This window comes from Nannobrachium achirus, assembly GCF_963921795.1.
Source record: "Nannobrachium achirus genome assembly, chromosome: 8".
Classification (NCBI taxonomy): Eukaryota; Metazoa; Chordata; class Actinopteri; order Myctophiformes; family Myctophidae; genus Nannobrachium; species Nannobrachium achirus.
This window is the reverse complement of record NC_137817.1, coordinates 7,056,069-7,073,674: the sequence shown is the minus strand read 5'-3', so window position 1 is coordinate 7,073,674 and position 17,606 is coordinate 7,056,069. Positions and strand designations below refer to the sequence as shown.

The following is a 17,606-nucleotide window of genomic DNA, read 5'->3' as shown; positions in this document are numbered from 1 at the left end:
ACGGGTTTCTTACATTGATGCTCCTACATCATGCAAGCACCAGTTAAAGTTACTTTCCATCCCTCATATACTGTATGCACAGTGCACATCCCATAACCCACACACTGCACATCATTTTGGAGCTCATATCTTTGAACGGGTAAGGGCTAGTGGTTTTAATAGCAGTTTTATAAGTAAAATGTTATTGTTGGGTAAAGGGGGTACTTGGATTCAAAAATCTGGGAAAGGGGGTACTCAAGCCAAAAAATATTGAGAAACACTGCTCTAGGCCATGCCCCCTTTTGTGCCCATAAATGGAACTGACTGATTTATTTGTGCCTGACAACTATGGGATGGTCCAGTTGGGAACGTTATCTGTTATCAGTAAAGCCAAGACTGTACAGTTCAATGACAAATCATTTCCCATTAAAAGATATAAACCTGTGTTTCAAAACGCCGCCTAGGTTCCGTTAAGATTCGCCCGTGGAAGCTTGTGATTGGCTGAACCGGAGGTAGAGAGTGCTCCGCTGTATTCACTTGGGCCGCGCGGAGGTACTGAATGGCCCCCTGGTTTACAACGTCTAACGGCGCTGAGGCGGCTCACGCAACCTTGGCAACGCTCGACACCGCAACTTGCCGGTGTCTCGCTCGCTCGGCGGTGTCTCAAGTGGCTCAAGGTCGCCTGAGACGGCGCACCTCCATCATCTCCACCGAAAACAAGCGCTCCGCCCGCAGAACCTAGACGGTGTTTTCACGGGTCCAAACGCACAGATCATGTTTACTAGTGTTGTAGTGAATGTACTATATACTTCGTTGTACAGGGCTGCACATCGAAAATAGCGATTTACAAGTTCACAAGTGTCCATAGCAAGTTAGACCCTGGATACTAATCTTAGTGTGAAGAAGACTTGTACATTTTTGCCATGAAGTTGTGGAATCTTTATAATGTTTACACCTGCAAATGCTAGTTTTAATGGTTGTTATCAGAATTTGCATTTTTACTGCGGTCAGCTTTTCTGTGACGTAGTTTCGGAATATAATGATATGCTCGCTCCACTCCGCCCCCTCCCCCACAACACAACGCATAACAATGCCTACATTTACATACACATACCCATGTACATACACATAAATCGATTTATTTTCACATTTTCTGATCAAATAAATAGAGGCAGGGTGTGCTGACCCTGTAAGTCCCATCACTCATGTTCCCCGCGCGTACAAACGTCTCAGAGCAGAGTTATGTGCACTACCAACGAACAAATTCAACTAGGAATAAGAATGATGAATCAGACTATGCTTGTGGAAATGCTTGCACGGGTGCTTTAAGATCAAACATGATAGTAATGAGTTTTGTGTTCTTTTCTTTCGGGAAAAATTCACGCTCCTCTGGTTTGTTTTAATATTAGCGAATCATTTGAGTGCAGGGCCCTCACAGAGTCAATGTCCATTTCACATTGTGGGTTTGGGTTAAACTGTTAAACCTTCTGCGTGTTTTCAGCGGTAGGTAATTGAGGGTGCAGACAATGTTATCAGTGGATCTGATGCTGATGTGTTGAGGTGATAAAAGGACAACAGGACCTCAAGCATTCGAAAAGCCACACACTTTCTTTATTGACTTTCTCTCCCCGTCTCCTTCAAGCTACTTTCTCTCTCTCTCCATTAGCTCTCCTCTTCAGGGGTGTCACACCACATTCTGGGCCCTGGGTACAAGGATTCACTGCGGGCCCCCCATGAATGTTCTTCATAAGGGGAGGGGGTTTATCCCATTTAGACTGGGAACGCATTATTACGCATTATTTTGTGCTTTAACTATTTAAAAATAGCAGATATACAAGCTCACGGCGTGGCACAGAGTGCAGCGCTGCGAGCTTGTAGATCTGCTATCAGGGCTGCCAACTTTCAGGAAAACCTAAGAGTGAGATTTTTCTTTTTTTGCGAGGGGTGGCTTTGGTGCTGCAAAAGAAATATAAAAAATTATATATAGGCCTATATGTTCAACAAAAAATGTGGTTAATATTATAATTTTATTATCGACCCTTGGAGTCACTATTACACCAACCAAGTACAGTATGTTGCTCTGGGTGGGTGTTATTTAATTCTCCAAATCTAACCCTCAATAATAAATATGTAATTTTGAGGCAGAAACGTAGTATAATAGCCTATACTGTGGATAATTGTTGTTGGGGGGTCTGGGGGTCCTCCCCCAGAAAAAAAAATAAAAGAGTAGATGTTATTTCCTGTATTCTGTTGCATTTTACAGGGAGTTTGATACTTTATCTGGCTTTACTAGGATGAGAAAATTATGGATAAATAAATGTTTACATTAAGCTGCAAGTAACACGTCTTTTGCTTGAAGATCTGTTCTTTTTGAACACGCATCCATCCAAAAGTCCCTCATTTAAACTGCCTGGCAGTGCCTGCTAGTAGGCTAAGCAATGGGCATTTTGTAGTGTTGAATTAATGTTGTAGATCCTCCTGTCGCCTGTCGATCTTACTGTAGAGAATGATGTGCGCAGGAACGTGCACGCAGCGTTCCTCACACCAGACGCTCACGCACACACAGCGACGCATCTAATCATTACTTCAGAACCAGCTACAGTATTTTAAGCCCTTTAATTGCTCAAATCGCGGCCGAAGTGGATGTCTCAGTGACACTTGAGTTGACGCAGTTTTCCACTTTGTGACGGCTGGTGATATGACGGCGTGAGAAATACGATGTGTGGCGTGAGAGCGTGAGAAGAGGGTCATTTGCGTGAGTCTCACGCTCATTGCGTGAGGGTTGGCTGCTCTGTCTGCTATTTTAGAAAAATCTTGAAAATGTGTGCAAGTCCTTGAATGTTTCAAATCCTCCTAAGGTTTTTTTTGAAAAACCTATGTTTCTATGTCAGTGGTGCTCAAACATTTTCATGTGAAGGACCCCCCAAATGATATGTATTTGGCCACGGACCCCCATCTCAAAATATTTAGTTCCAGGGAAATTTTAGTTACAAATGTCTGCTTAAAAATACATATATTCAAAGATTTGCACGCATTTTCATGACTTGAAAAATAGTAGATATACAAGCTTGCAGCATGAGCGTATCTGCTATTTTTTAATAGCTAAAGTATAAAATAATTAAGGCCCCTCCACCTTGGCCCCTAGTAACTCAGTCCCCCCCCCCCCCTTGTGACGCCCCTGATCCCCCTAACACACACTCAATCACACGTGCGCGCACACATACACACGTACAGGGGCACGTGCACACCAATGTTGATTTTTGCACCAGCATGAAATATTCCAGCAGTATATTAAAACAAAAAAAAAAAAATCTGTTTCATGTATTATGTATGGCTTAGTTGCACATCATTTGTCGGGAATTCAGAGCCGCCTCTGATCTGTTTGGTTGAAATTTCACAGGAGAGCGAACTGAAGTCAATTTGGTGCATTCCCATTATCTGTGGATTCCCGTTTTCATAGAGTAGTTTGTGTATAGCTGTGACGTTATGACGGGTTGTTTCTAATTAAATTGTGTCCATGGTAAACAGTGCCCTTTTCCCCAAGTGCTTTACAATTTGCATTGCATTCATCCATTCACACACACATTCACACGTCGACAATGGAGGAAAACGTGCAAGGCACCAACCTGCCCATCACGAGGTGTTCTGTGTCTTGCTCGGACACTTTTCGACTTCAGTTTTAGCACCACACCACACCACACCACACCACACCACACCGCACCACATAAAAATATCTACATTTTCCATTACAAAAAAGTACCCCTATCGGTAAGAAACAAATTGACCCTTTTAACTGTGATTATAATACAATATAAATTTGTATTACAACTATCCTAATTATAATGCACTGTAATGGATTATAACTGTGATTATAATACATTATAAAGTATTAATGTATTACTATGATAATTAAAATACACTATAATAGATTATAATAGTGGTTATAGCACAATAGAATCTATTATCATGTATTAAAACTATATCCTGGTGGTCTAAATGAAAAGTCAGTGAGTGATCAGTCATTATGAAGTGTTTGGCCCTATTTGGCCTAGCTCAGACCTACTCTAGAGTGGATACTTTTTAGTACCCTGTTTAGTACCACTTTCACACCACTCTACCCAGGTCCTTGTAGTGGAAAACCTGGCACAAGTGGGCGGTGTGGTGTGGAGTGGTGTGGAGTTGGGCCAGTGGAAAATGGGCTTTGACACTAGCCTACAGGGGGAGCCAGGGATCGAACTGAACCTTCTAATTCACAAGCTCTAAACCCTGAGCTGCAAGGGCAGCCAGTGTGGATCCTTGGAAATGTCTTAAAATCTCTTATTTAGTGCAGGACAGGACGGGGCCTAGCATAGAGCCTTTGGGAATTCAGTCAACTAAGCATAGGGATTAAGTCGTTAAAGATGGTGATGTTGGTCATTTCACACCCCTTTGTTCGTGTTGGGGGTGAAAAGTGGCACTTTTAGGGGATTTAAAAATCCAATGCTGTGTTCACACTTGCAGCTACAAAGCAACCATTCATTATCAAGGAAAGACAAAGCCTGTGACATTAAGATGCAAAGCGACGCCCAACGTTTGTTGCTGCTACAAAATCTACAAATCTCTACAATCCAAGTTGATCTGGCTTCAACTGCAGCTACAAAGTGACCAAGTGTTTTTAACCACTTTCACTAATTTCATCTTCTCTTCACACAGTTCCTGCTTGTAAATCAATATATGTCCGTCAGCCAGTTCCATATTGTCTTCATTTACTGTGAATGCACACCCATTTTCAAACGTTCAGGCACGCACACATGTATATGCACCGTACATAGGGGTTGCATACAGGCACTGACTGATTGACAAACAGCCTCAGCGTTGAATTCAGACATGCAATGCATTTGTTCATGTTTTCTGATGAGGTGAGCAGGTTTACATGAAAAGAACATGATAAACGTCTATGAAACCACTGAAAGCAACTACTGTTATTTTAATTCTGGCGAAAACCGGGACAATTTTGTAGTGAATGTTGAAAACTGGGACATATTCGTTTTTTTAGAGATATTTGTCAGGAGTCAGGACGCAGCTTGAAACCGGAACAATCTCGGCCAAACTGGGTCGTCTGATCACCCTAGCTTGACATCAAAGTGATCAATACTTTCAACAGCGACAGATGTGCTACAATAACATTTTCAAAGTTGCTCAAAACAGCTCAACATCAACTCACCAAAACCACAGGATACTAGACAAATGAACACATCTCTCAGTGAGGCAAACATACTTTTTTAACAGATGGATGAGAAAATGTGATAAGCATGTAATCTGACAAAATTGCATCATGTAATGAAAATACCTAATGAATCACTCGCTTAACTGAATACTGAACAAGCTACCATTTATAGGGGGGAAATCTAGGCTCAGACAGGATCAGGAATTATAAAGATGAGGAAGGGAGGCTGTACTACCTTTGTCTAACACTGCATCTTATGAGATCTAAGCACATTGCAAGGTATTGCAACTCTGGCACATGTATAAGTGTGTCATTATATCTTTTGTTGCTGCTAGTGTGAACACAGCATTAGTCCTTTTCCTTTTGTTTAGCTTTCTCCCTTGTTAAATTAGGCCCTATAGTTGTGTTTCATCCTACTAAAAAGGGTAAAGTGTAACTTTCTGAAGCATTAACTCTTTGTGTGCATGTGTGTATCTAGAGCTGGGTGGAGCGAGCAGAGAGGAAGGCCCTGCTGTCAGACACCCTGGACCTATCGGACCTCTTCCATCCTGATACATTCCTCAACGCTCTCAGACAGGAGACTGCCAGGTAACACAAACTCCTCCCACACGTGTACACACACAAACACACGTGGCCATTTAGCCACCTGCAACTCTGTGAGTGTACGAATCGGGTCTATTTGGACCTTCACAGAACTCAAAGATCCGATCATCCGAGCATTCTGAGGTGGCAAAAAACCCTGTGGAAAAAACTCCTTGGAGAATGCGGGCATCGATCCCGCTACCTCTCGCATGCTAAGCGAGCGCTCTACCATTTGAGCTAATTCCCCTTGTGCTATGTTTGTGCTGCGGAACACACACTTCCTCCAGCAAACCTCCACTGATGGAGGCTATTAATACATCACTGGGGGAGCAGTTAGGGGTTAAGCTTCTTGCTCTGGGACACTGTGACACGTAGACTGGGTGAACTTTGCACCTGTTGATTACAGGACAGCTTTTCCACCCATTCAGCTACTGCAACCCTCCCCGCAGAAAAGAATGTGGGAATTGAGCCAACTCTCGTTAATCTCTCCTGTGCAGCCTCGTTGGCGCAGTAGGCAGCGCGTCAGTCTCATAATCTGAAGGTCGTGAGTTCGAGCCTCACACGGGGCAGCTGTGTTTTGTTCCTAATAATAATGTAATAGCAGTGTTATAATAGTGTAACAACATAGTAATACTAATGTAGTAATAATACAATAATAATGTTGTAATAGGCGAATAACTCTTAATGACTATTAAGAGCTAATAATTTGACATAAACCATTCATGACTCTCAGAGTAGCCATTGTATTTTCATTGATACTACTACTACTTATACTTTAATGACATGTTTTTAAGAGCACGGTAGAACAGCTCTGCTAAATAGGATAACAGAAGACCAAGGGAGCTTGTTTCCATTCTGGTCCATTGTATTCAATTCATCAACAAGGGATGCATACACTACAATAGATAAAGATTATGGAGATGCCGGGGATTGAACCCGGGGCCTCATACATGCAAAGCATGCGCTCTACCACTGAGCTACATCCCCTTCCTTGCCTTCTTTGTCCTTTTTATTCGTATATATCTGTATGCCTTTGTCCATATATGGAGTTCAGTGTCAGGCATGCCCAAACAGTGGGTCTAGGTCAGTCTGAGATCAGAGCATTCAGTGGGGGGCAAATAACCCACAAAAAAGCTCCTTGGAGAATGCGGGCATCGATCCCGCTACCTCTCGCATGCTAAGCGAGCGCTCTACCATTTGAGCTAATTCCCCGTGTGCTGCATCTGAGCTGCACTGAGCTGACATCACAGCTGTGTTGGTCCTATGACCACCCCTTGTCCTGCCAAGGTGCTATTAATACAGCACCCAGGGAGCAGTTGGGGGTAAAGTGTTTTGGGGACACTATTTTGACATGTAGACTGGGTGAACTTTGCACCTTTTGATTGCTAGACAACCTCTCCACCGATTCTGCTTCTGCACATGGGCATAAAATGGATGCAGACAGACAGATACAGATATCTCCATATATGGGCATAAATGGACACAGTCAAACAGATGGTCAAAACTGGTCCTATGACAACATGTATAATGGGGTTTGCATTAAAGGGTGGGGCATTCATTCCCTATTTACATGGTTCCCGAGTAGGCCGGTCCCCGACTAGACGCTCGGCCGCCCTTCAGGCAGATATAGAGATCTCCATATATGGGCATAAAATGGACGCAGACAGACATATATCTCCATATACGGGTCAAAAAGGACCCCCGACTAGTCGCTCGGCCGCCCTTATAATGAGTAAATAATGAGTTCCGTGTCAGGCATGCCCAAATATGGAATCTAGGCCAGTCTAATGTAAAGTTAAAAATTGCACCAGTGCGAAGTGAGCGCACGATCAAACAAGACAGACGTACATATCTCCTAGTATGGGCCGTTCTGTCCCTGACATGTTGGTCTAATTTCTATGACGTTAGTCTTGTACTGCATCCGGTGCTCATACGGACATAGCAAAAACCCCATGAAAAACTCCTTGGAGAATGCGGGCATCGATCCCGCTACCTCTCGCATGCTAAGCGAGCGCTCTACCATTTGCGCCAGGGCTGGGGAACAATTGCCTACCTAGGGGGGGAAGGGGGAAAAAATGGAAGGGGAGAGGGGGAGAAGGGGGAAGAAGGAAAAAAGAGGAGAAAGAGAGAAAGAAAGAGAAAACGAGCGTGGAAGGGATGAAAAATGCAACAGGCCAGTCTTCGTGTGCATCTCCCCAGTGATCTGTCCAAGTGGTTTATGAGTATATATGATAGATTCATGAAAATTGTGACTTTTGTCGATTTTAGGTATGGTTGCTGAGGATCCGAAGGTCGTGGGTTTGATTCCCACCTACGCCGGGTCAGGTGTTCGATTCCCACCTACGCCATGCAAAAATAAAACTCAATGAATGAAAGAAACGTCCTCATTGTTTTAACCATCTCTAAATGGACCACAAAATCAATTTTCTCACCATCATCTACCTATTTGTACTATTGTATTACTACAATATAATATGTAGGCCTACGGTACATTGGCACATATTGACAGATGCCTGTTAAGTATAACCCTTGTGAGACTGTACTTCATTCATAGATGTATTGTACATCTATTTATATTCACTGGTGATAGATGTACACAGTATATATGCATTTATATATTCACTGTACATTTTATGTATTGTTATACTTATAATTATTATTATTTTATATAATTATATAACATAATAATTATTTTCTCTTATTCAGGATCCACTGCAAATGCAGATCAGTATTTATTTCATCTTGGTTTGGAACAAATTCACTTAGAAGTACCTTGTATTTCATTCATTCTAACTAATGCTGCTGACATTTCTTTTAAAATCTTACTCTGTATGAGTTACAACAAACAAACATCAACAATATTATCTGGACTTATTTCCAATGGGGATCAACAAAGTCAACCATTGAGGTAAAAGCATAACATATTTAATTAAGTAAAAAAATGCAACTGCATGAAAGGTAAATATAATTTTAATCTAAAAGATTCAAATACAACAGGGTATTAATCCCACATACAACATAAACATGGTGACAACAAATATATATGAATACATCATCACTCTTGGGTGGAAACCCTGTATGTCCAAAACGTTACTTATCACTTATTTCTTATCACTATTTAAAAAGTATCTAAAATAGTGACAATAACTGATCTACAAGCTGACAACACGTCAGCATCTTGTGGGCCTATAGATCTGCTAACATGGTGAAAATAGACGATCTACAAGCTGACAACACTTTGATGTGGGCTTGTAGATCTGCTATTTTCACTACTTTTATGCAACACTCGTGTATGATAAAGTAGGGCATTCATTTACAATAAAATAAAAGGAATGGGACATGGTTTCTGCCCGACAGCGACAATATGTTGATGGCTCTGGTGGCATCACACTTTGCACAAGAATAATAAAACAAGTCTCAGCTACATCACAAATTTAAGTAAGGGAGAGGCAAACATCTGCTCATTTATTTTTTGTTGTCTGCTAGCCACTCCTCTTTTGATATGGTGTCTGTATTTTTGGGCAGTGTACAGTATTATGTCCTGTTTCCTGTGTTCTGAACTGGCCACTTTCTGCATGAATTTGCCTGCACTGTCCGCTTGTTGAATCTGGCCGTGGAGGCGCTTCGCCTTTGGTGAAGAGGTGCAGAGAGAACAGCTGAGGTCTGGGAGACAGCAAAGGAGAAATAGAGAGAAATATGTATAATCAATACAAATTCAGTGTCACACAGGTGACAGTTTATGTTTGCCTATGTGATAATACAGTATGCCCATCACACATCAGATCCCACCATGACGTTATCTTTTTAGCAGCCATCATGCAGGGGTCATCTATGTCTGTACACAGACATTTGTATGTGGCACAGATTTACACACTATTATAATGTTCTTATTTTGATCATAAGATCCAATTACAGAATGTCAAGTCTCCATACAGGTTTTCGTCAGAATATGTATGACACTGATATACTGGTTCTCAAATGTTTTATTTGCACAGACCCTTAACTCTGAGTGTCTTTATGGTTTTGATTGAATAGTTACTTTGTTAGCAGTTCACAAAGGAAAAGCACAGTACAGTTCAGAATCAGATACAATGTCTACTAATAGGATTTAAACCCAAGAAAGCACAATGGCTTGTTTACATGTAGGTCCTTTTGTACTAAATGTACAAGAGAAACACATAGATCTATAAACCACTAATTTGTTTGTTATGCTTTGTTGATGAGCCAAATGTAGTTTTCTCCTTTTCACTTTAATTAACATACTATATGACTCCTTATCTTAATGTTTCAATGACACTGACAATACCTTAAAAAATATATATACATATAATAATAGCCTAATATTGCAATAGCAGGACAGTAACTTAGCTATGTAATCCATAGGATAGGCCTAGCCGCAAATTGCAACACTAGATTTTTTTATAATGGGATGAATCTAGGGTTGCAATACCTCCCATAGGGATTCAATGCATGAAAACAGTTTTTTGCTAACTGATTGTATTAAATGACTTCAAACTCACCAATATTGTGGCTCTATGGAAAGCTTGGAATTTACTCTTGCTAACTGCAAAGTGTTTGTTTCTGAAAAATCCACCGAAGAATTGTTATGATTTTATTTTCTGTCAAGAAATTCAGTTCGGGTGATTATTTTTTCTAAGTGCTGGAGTTTGGAAGCGCTTGTGGGAAGTCACTCAGCAGTCCTGTGTACCAGCTGGTTCTAAATGTCACATAGCCTAATGCAGGAGGCAGCGGGACATGGCGTTATAGACGAGCGCTTCCGAAGTTCAAGACTTAGAAAAAAAACATGTCTTCTCGGATTTCTTGACAGAAAATAAAATCATAACAATTCTACGGTGGATTTTTCAGAAACAAACACTTTGCAGTTAGCAAGAGTAAATTCCAAGCTTTCCATAGAGCCACAATATTGGTGAGTTTGAAGTCATTTAATACAATCAGTTAGCAAAAAACTGTTTTCATGCATTGAATCCCTATGGGAGGTATTGCAACCCTAGATTCATCCCATTATAAAAAAATCTAGTGTTGCAATTTGCGGCTAGGATAGGCCTATATTAAAATGTCTTTACAAATAAAGCATTAACTAGATAGTATTGGCCAGCCATGGATCAAATGAAAGACAGTAGCAGACACCATCACTATGCCTATTGCCTACTTGAAGAATGTTATTGTATGTATGGTAATGAATTTCATGCAGATGACCAGACCATTACCATAGTAATTTGTAGAAGTCACGAAACTTACCTTGAGTGTTAGGATAACAAAGCCAGTGTCCAAGTGTCCATTGCATCCAAAGGTCTCTAAGTGACAATTGTTTGTTTTTAAACGTGACAACGTCGGACGCTGCATTAAGAGAATGTGGCTCACTTCACTCTACAGCTGTTCATAGCCCTCCCGTGTGGTTTCTATTTGCCGCTCTGTGCTCAGATCTCGTCTAGAGCCCGCCTACTGTATCCGGTAATGTGTAAGCCCACATTAAAGCAAGTAGCGTTTCCATATCCGCTCTGGCCCCAGACCGGAACAGCAACCTGAAAAGACGGTGCGTGATTGGTTGGAATCCCGCAAGGGACGGTGTGTTTTCATCGGGGAGGGAGGGGAGGGGAGGAGAAATGAAAAAGGAGTCCGGCGATTTTATTGGCAGACACATGGACGTGCGACGGGAGGCGCTTTGATTGGAAAGAAATCACCGCGGGGGAGATCTTCCATTGGCGACAATTGAATTCGCTCTCTTTTTATTTGGACGCGAGGAGCCCCGCCGTTGGCCAGTAAAGGAGGGAGCGAGGTAGGCGAGCGCTCGCCGGGTAGCGCCAATTCCCCATGTACTATGTTGTTGCTGCAGTAAGCAGATATGACAGCTGGGCTGGCCATTTACTGGGAGCAAATGGCCAGCCCAGCCTTTTTGCAAAAGCTTTCCCCACAATAAACAAAAACAGAAAATACACTAGTATAGAGCCTTACGGACTCTGTTCAACCATATTGGTTTTAGTGGTTAATTAATGGACATTCGCAGATTGAAGAAAGATATGTCTTAATTTTCCCACAATTGGTGTGTAATATATTTTTCTATTGCTATATCAAGTCAATACTGTGTGAGGAATCAACTGGGGTCAAATATGTGTTTAGAATTCTCTGGTATTATGATATTCCACACAAATGAGAATAATAATATAGTTATTACACTCATACACAACAATACAATTATATATATTTTTTTCCCTGTACCATAATATAGCACCATTGGCTTTAACAACTACTAGAACAATATTTTAATAAAGAAAAACATTAATCTAACACCTATATACAGTGCAGTCTGCTCTGGTCTAGCTAGTTCTCACAAGTACATTTGCACAGACGCGTGCATTTCAACTTTTCCTTCATTCTGCCTGCACCGATCACTGGCCACATGTTGACGTCTCAAAATTAGAACTGTACTCTGAGAGACACGTCAAAAGTCCTGGGGACTTGTTTCCATTGTGCTTCTTTGTAAAAGTCTTGTCAGAAGTGGGATTTGAACCCACGCCTCCATTCGGAGACCAGAAGTCCCTTAACCAGGAAGGTTTGTCACCTTGAGTCTGGCGCCTTAGACCGCTCGGCCATCCTGACAGCTGTCAAAAGTACACATTAAAATTCAATATAAATCTTGTCTCCTCTGTAGAGACACAGGAGACAAGATTGTCTTTCTACACTCTCATGTCTGAAATAAAGCATAAAATAAAATATCATATCATATAATTTATAGCAAGTAGCTGGTATAAATAATCCAATCATGTTTTGTAGCTTCAAAAGTGTGTGCATGTGTGCGTTCATGCATAATATGTGAACGGGATGTGCAGTCTCAGTGGCGCAGTAGAACGTTCATCTAATATTATAAAAGTGCAATAACAATAATGTTATAACAGTGTAATAATACAATTAATATATAATAACAGTGTAATAATACAATTAATAAATAATGGTAGTGTAACAGTATACTAATGCAATAATAGGCTACTATCTATTTATCATCAACAAGACTATGACAGGGATTGAACATTCAGGGGTGGCAAAAAACCCATGAAAAGTTCCTTGGAGAATGCGGGCATCGATCCCGCTACCTCTCGCATGCTAAGCGAGCGCTCTACCATTTGAGCTAATTCCCCATATGCTGCCTTGCCTCTGTGCTGCACTAAGGACATATCACACCTTTACTGGGTGCTCCTTTGATTTGAATTGGGAATAAATGGCCAGCCCAGACTTTCTGAAAAAGGCTTTCTACACAATAAATGAAAACAGAAAATACACTAGTATAGAGCCAAGAGGGACTCCAGTAAACCATGTATAGGGTTTAAGTGGTTAACGGACAGTCGAGGGGACTCCAGTAGCCTATTCATATTTTTGTGCATTTCACTGGTGGCACTTATTATTTGTCTAATAATGTGAGGTGTGTGTTCTCTGTGTTCGTATCTATCAATTCAATTCAAAGGAGCTTCAATGGCATGAGAAAACATGAGAACATGAGAAAACATGCCGATTCACAGCACGGGCCAACGTGCAGGGAAAATCCCGCTTGGCCGGTGTAGCGATAGGGCGGTGTAGCGACGGCGAAGTGGACTAACAAGGGCAAATGTACGAACGGAATCTCCTACCGTACTGATGAGCAATACAATGGTTATATGTCACAGTTATTGTCCACGACATTGCAAGCGGCGCGATGGCCAGCGGACCTTGGTCCTGCTCTTCGCGCCCGAGCGCCACAGGCGCGAGTGCCCGATGCAATCGTTATATTTATGCCCAGGCCGTAAGGCCTGGGCAAGCGCACGATAAACGCATGAATGGGATGAAGATCGCTTGATTTACAGTCTGTTACACCGCCTTATCGCTACACCGCCCTATTGCTACACCGGCCAAACGGGACTAGCCCAACGTGCATCAGTGCAAGCAGGCCTAGTGCTCTATTCTCTCCATTCGGCCTGCAATCTGATCACTTGCAAAGCACTCTTGAACGTGGTCAGTGTTTTTTCGTAGTCTGTGCCACACGTTGACGCCTCATATATTGTAGAACTCTGCTCTGAGAGACATGTTAAAAGTCCTGGGGACTTGGTTCCATTGTGCTCCTATGTAAAAGTAGTGTCAGAAGTGGGATTTGAACCCACGCCTCCATTCGGAGACCAGAAGTCCCTTAACCAGGAAGGTTTGTCACCTTGAGTCTGGCGCCTTAGACCGCTCGGCCATCCTGACAGCTGTTAGTCTTTCCTATTCAATTTCATTATCAATGTTGTCTCATGTGTCTCTCCTCTCAGTAGCACAGTAGAACGTTCATCTAATGGTGGGTGCGCTGAGAGACATTGCAAAAACCCCATGAAAAGCTCCTTGGAGAATGCGGGCATCGATCCCGCTACCTCTCGCATGCTAAGCGAGCGCTCTACCATTTGAGCTAATTCCCCATGTGCTGCCTTCATGCTGCAGTAAGGACATATCACATCTTTACTGGGAGCAAATGGCCAGCCCTGCCTCGTAAACCAGCCTCTTCCTGAAATTCTGAAGAGAGCAAATGGAATGTAGCATTCTGGAGGAGGAGGAGACTAACTAAGCAATTCAATTCAATCTATACTATAATTTTGCGAATGTCTGAGTGAGTGTCTGTCTGAAACAGCGTTTCTCCTCAGTGGCTGGAGCAATTGATCTGAAATCGCATCACCATTAGCATATGAACACACCTAACATAACTGTGAAGCCCGTTTGTCACTTTCACAAATCATATAGCCTACTGTATATTAGCATTTTTATGGTGTATCTACTATCTATTCTGCATCTAGCATGAGGCACATCTATTCTGCATCTAGCATGAGGCAACATGTTTAACCAGCTCTCTATGTGTGTGTGTGTGTGTGTGTGTGTGTGTGTGTGTGTGTGTGTGTGTGTGTGTGTGTGTGTGTGTGTGTGTGTGTGTGTGTGTGTGTGCAGGCAGGCGGGTGTGTGCGCAGGCGGGTGGGCGGGCGGGCTGGGGGGGGGGGGGGGTTAGCCATTAAACGAAACGGGTATTTCTTACAATGATGCTCCTACATATTATCATGCAAGCACCAGGGGATATGAGGGATGGAAGTTACTTTCCATCCCTCATATACTGTATGCACAGTGCACATCCCATAACCCACACACTGCACATCATTTTGGAGCTCATATCTTTGAACGGGTAAGGGCTAGTTCAATTCAAAGGAGCTTTATTGGCATGAGAAAACATACGTTTACATTGCCAAAGCAAGTATCACAAATACAAAAAAAAGAAGAAAAAAAACAGTTGAAAATGGGGAACATATATACAGTTGGAGGGGGTACAGCATTGTTCAAACAGAGCTATGTCGCATTGTGACATTTTATATATATATACAGGGTACAAATAGCAGCATTATTTTCCTCAAAGTACATAAAGGTATCAGCTCTGTTTCATACTGTATGTGCAGTAGGTCTAGATGTCAATCCAACTAAGCACAGCCTTTCTGTAAAAGCTTTCCCTACAATACATGAAAACAGAAAAGCCTCAACGATAATATATAGCCCTGAGGGACTCCGGTAAACCATATAGGGTTTAAGTGGTTAATGGAGAGTCTGGAGCACTCAGTAGCCCGTTCATCATGTTTGTGCATTTTGCTAGTGGCACTTGCAGTTATTTATGTCTAATAAAACTGCAAAAAATAGTGTATGTGAGGTGTGTGTTCTCTCTGTGTTTATATCTATCAATTCAATTCAAAGGAGCTTTATTGGCATGAGAAAACATGCCAATAAAGCACGGCACGGGTGAACGTGCATCAGTGCAGGCGAGCCCACTGCTCTATTCTCTCCTTTCTGCCTGCACTCTGATCTCTTGAACGTGGTCAGTGTTTTTTAATAGTCTGTGCCACACGTCGACGCCTCATTAGAACTGACACGTAAAAAATTCTGTGGACTTGGTTCCATTGAGCTTTTGTGTAAAAGTAGTGTCAGAAGCGGGATTTGAACCCGCGCCTCCATTCGGAGACCAGAAGTCCCTTAACCAGGAAGGTTTGTCACCTTGAGTCTGGCGCCTTAGACCGCTCGGCCATCCTGACAGCTGTGAAAAGTTTCTATTCAACTTCAATATCAATCTTGTCTCATGTGTCTCTCCTCTCATTCTGCCCCTGTTTTCCTGTCTTTCTACACTCTCCTGTCTGAAATAAAGCATAGCATATCATATCATATCATATCATATCATGTAATTTATAGTAATAGCAAGGGGAGGGGGAGGCTCAAGTTAAACCCCAATAAAACAAGAGCTGAGACCAGAGCTTCCAGGGGTGGCAAAAACCCCTGTCAAAAGCTCCTTGGAGAATGCGGGCATCGATCCCGCTACCTCTCGCATGCTAAGCGAGCGCTCTACCATTTGAGCTAATTCCCCTTGTGTTGCTCTTGTGCTGCAGTAAGCAGACATCTGAGCTGGGCTGACAACTTACAGGGGTTGACTGCCCCACTTTCCTCCCTCCCTTAAAACTTCCACTGGTGGGGGCTATCAATACAGCACACAGGGAGTGTTAAGCGTCTTGCTCGCGAGGAGCTCATTCGGCTTGAGTTTCTTGCAGGTGGGATTTATGGCTCTTTGAAGTGAGCCGAGCCGGATCTCTGCGATCCGTTCCTTTTCAAAGAGCCGTTCAAAATACTACATGTAAAAAGTACAAACATTCTTTACTACAATGTACAAAATACACAAGTAGAAGTGTAATTAAAATGTACTTGAGTAAAAGCACTAAAGTATTGGTATCAAAATGCACAGAGTAGTTCACCCCCCAAAATGACTTTTTTTCTATTGATTACTCGTGCCATGGAGACTTGAGTTCAATAATGTGTTGTAGACTATTTGTAGCATTCCTAAGACAAAAATATGATTATAGTACATTTAGCCCCATATTGAATAGAAAGTACTCAATATGCAGAACGTCACATTTCACAGGTTTTCCAATTAATAACATTTGGAAAAATCATTTGAAAATAGCAGATCTACAAGCTCACAATGTGTCGCAACGTGACACATTGTGAGCTTGTAGATCGGCTAATATTTTCAAATGGCGGAAATGTATATGGCCAAAATGCAGGCCTATATAGGGTTGAAGTGATTTGTAATTATAATCAAAATCTAGAAAGTAACAAAATAACTAAAAGTAACTAAAATGAGACAGTATTTTGAACGGCTCTTTGAAAAGGAACGGATCGCAGAGATCCGGCTCGGCTCACTTCAAAGAGCCATAAATCCCACCTGCAAGAAAATCAAGCCGAATGAGCTCCTCGCGTCTTGCTCAGGGACACTTTGACACGTGTGTGAACGTTGGACCGTCTTTGATTACCACATGGCCTCTCTCCCCTTTCAGCTACTGCAGCCCTCTTCCCCCCCAAAAAATACTTGGAGAATGCGGGCATCGATCCCGCTACCTCTCGCATGCTAAGCGAGCGCTCTACCATTTGAGCTAATTCCCCCTGTCCTGAAGATGAACTAACACTTCACTGAAAGAGCCGAGTTCAGAGCTGCGCTGTCCCTACAGCGGGGCAAATCCCCCTACTGTTGCCCTCTTAACACTGCCACTGGTGGGGGCTAGTATTAACACAGCACCCAGAGAGCAGTTAGCATAAGATAAGAAAACTCTGTCCATCACATTTTGCATAAAATGGAAAATTGTCTTTGGCACAAAAGCAGTCAGTCAGTATACAACAATAAAACATACATAAAATACACAATGCATTAAAACTAACATACATAAAATGCACAATGCATTAAAACTATATAAAATGCATCCCATGACAACATAGCAACAGTGCAACAAGTGATCAAGGGGCTATGGGG

At 42.1% G+C, this 17,606-nt stretch overlaps 1 protein-coding gene across 1 annotated transcript in view; it reads left to right on the top strand.

Moving 5' to 3' along the window:
* The window catches only part of dync2h1 (dynein cytoplasmic 2 heavy chain 1), a 557,731-nt gene that overhangs the window by 533,890 nt on the left and 6,235 nt on the right, over positions 1–17,606 (top strand). The window contains 1 exon segment of the mRNA XM_080731168.1: positions 5,664–5,773. Within this exon segment, the coding sequence (XP_080587294.1) occupies positions 5,664–5,773 (110 nt within the window).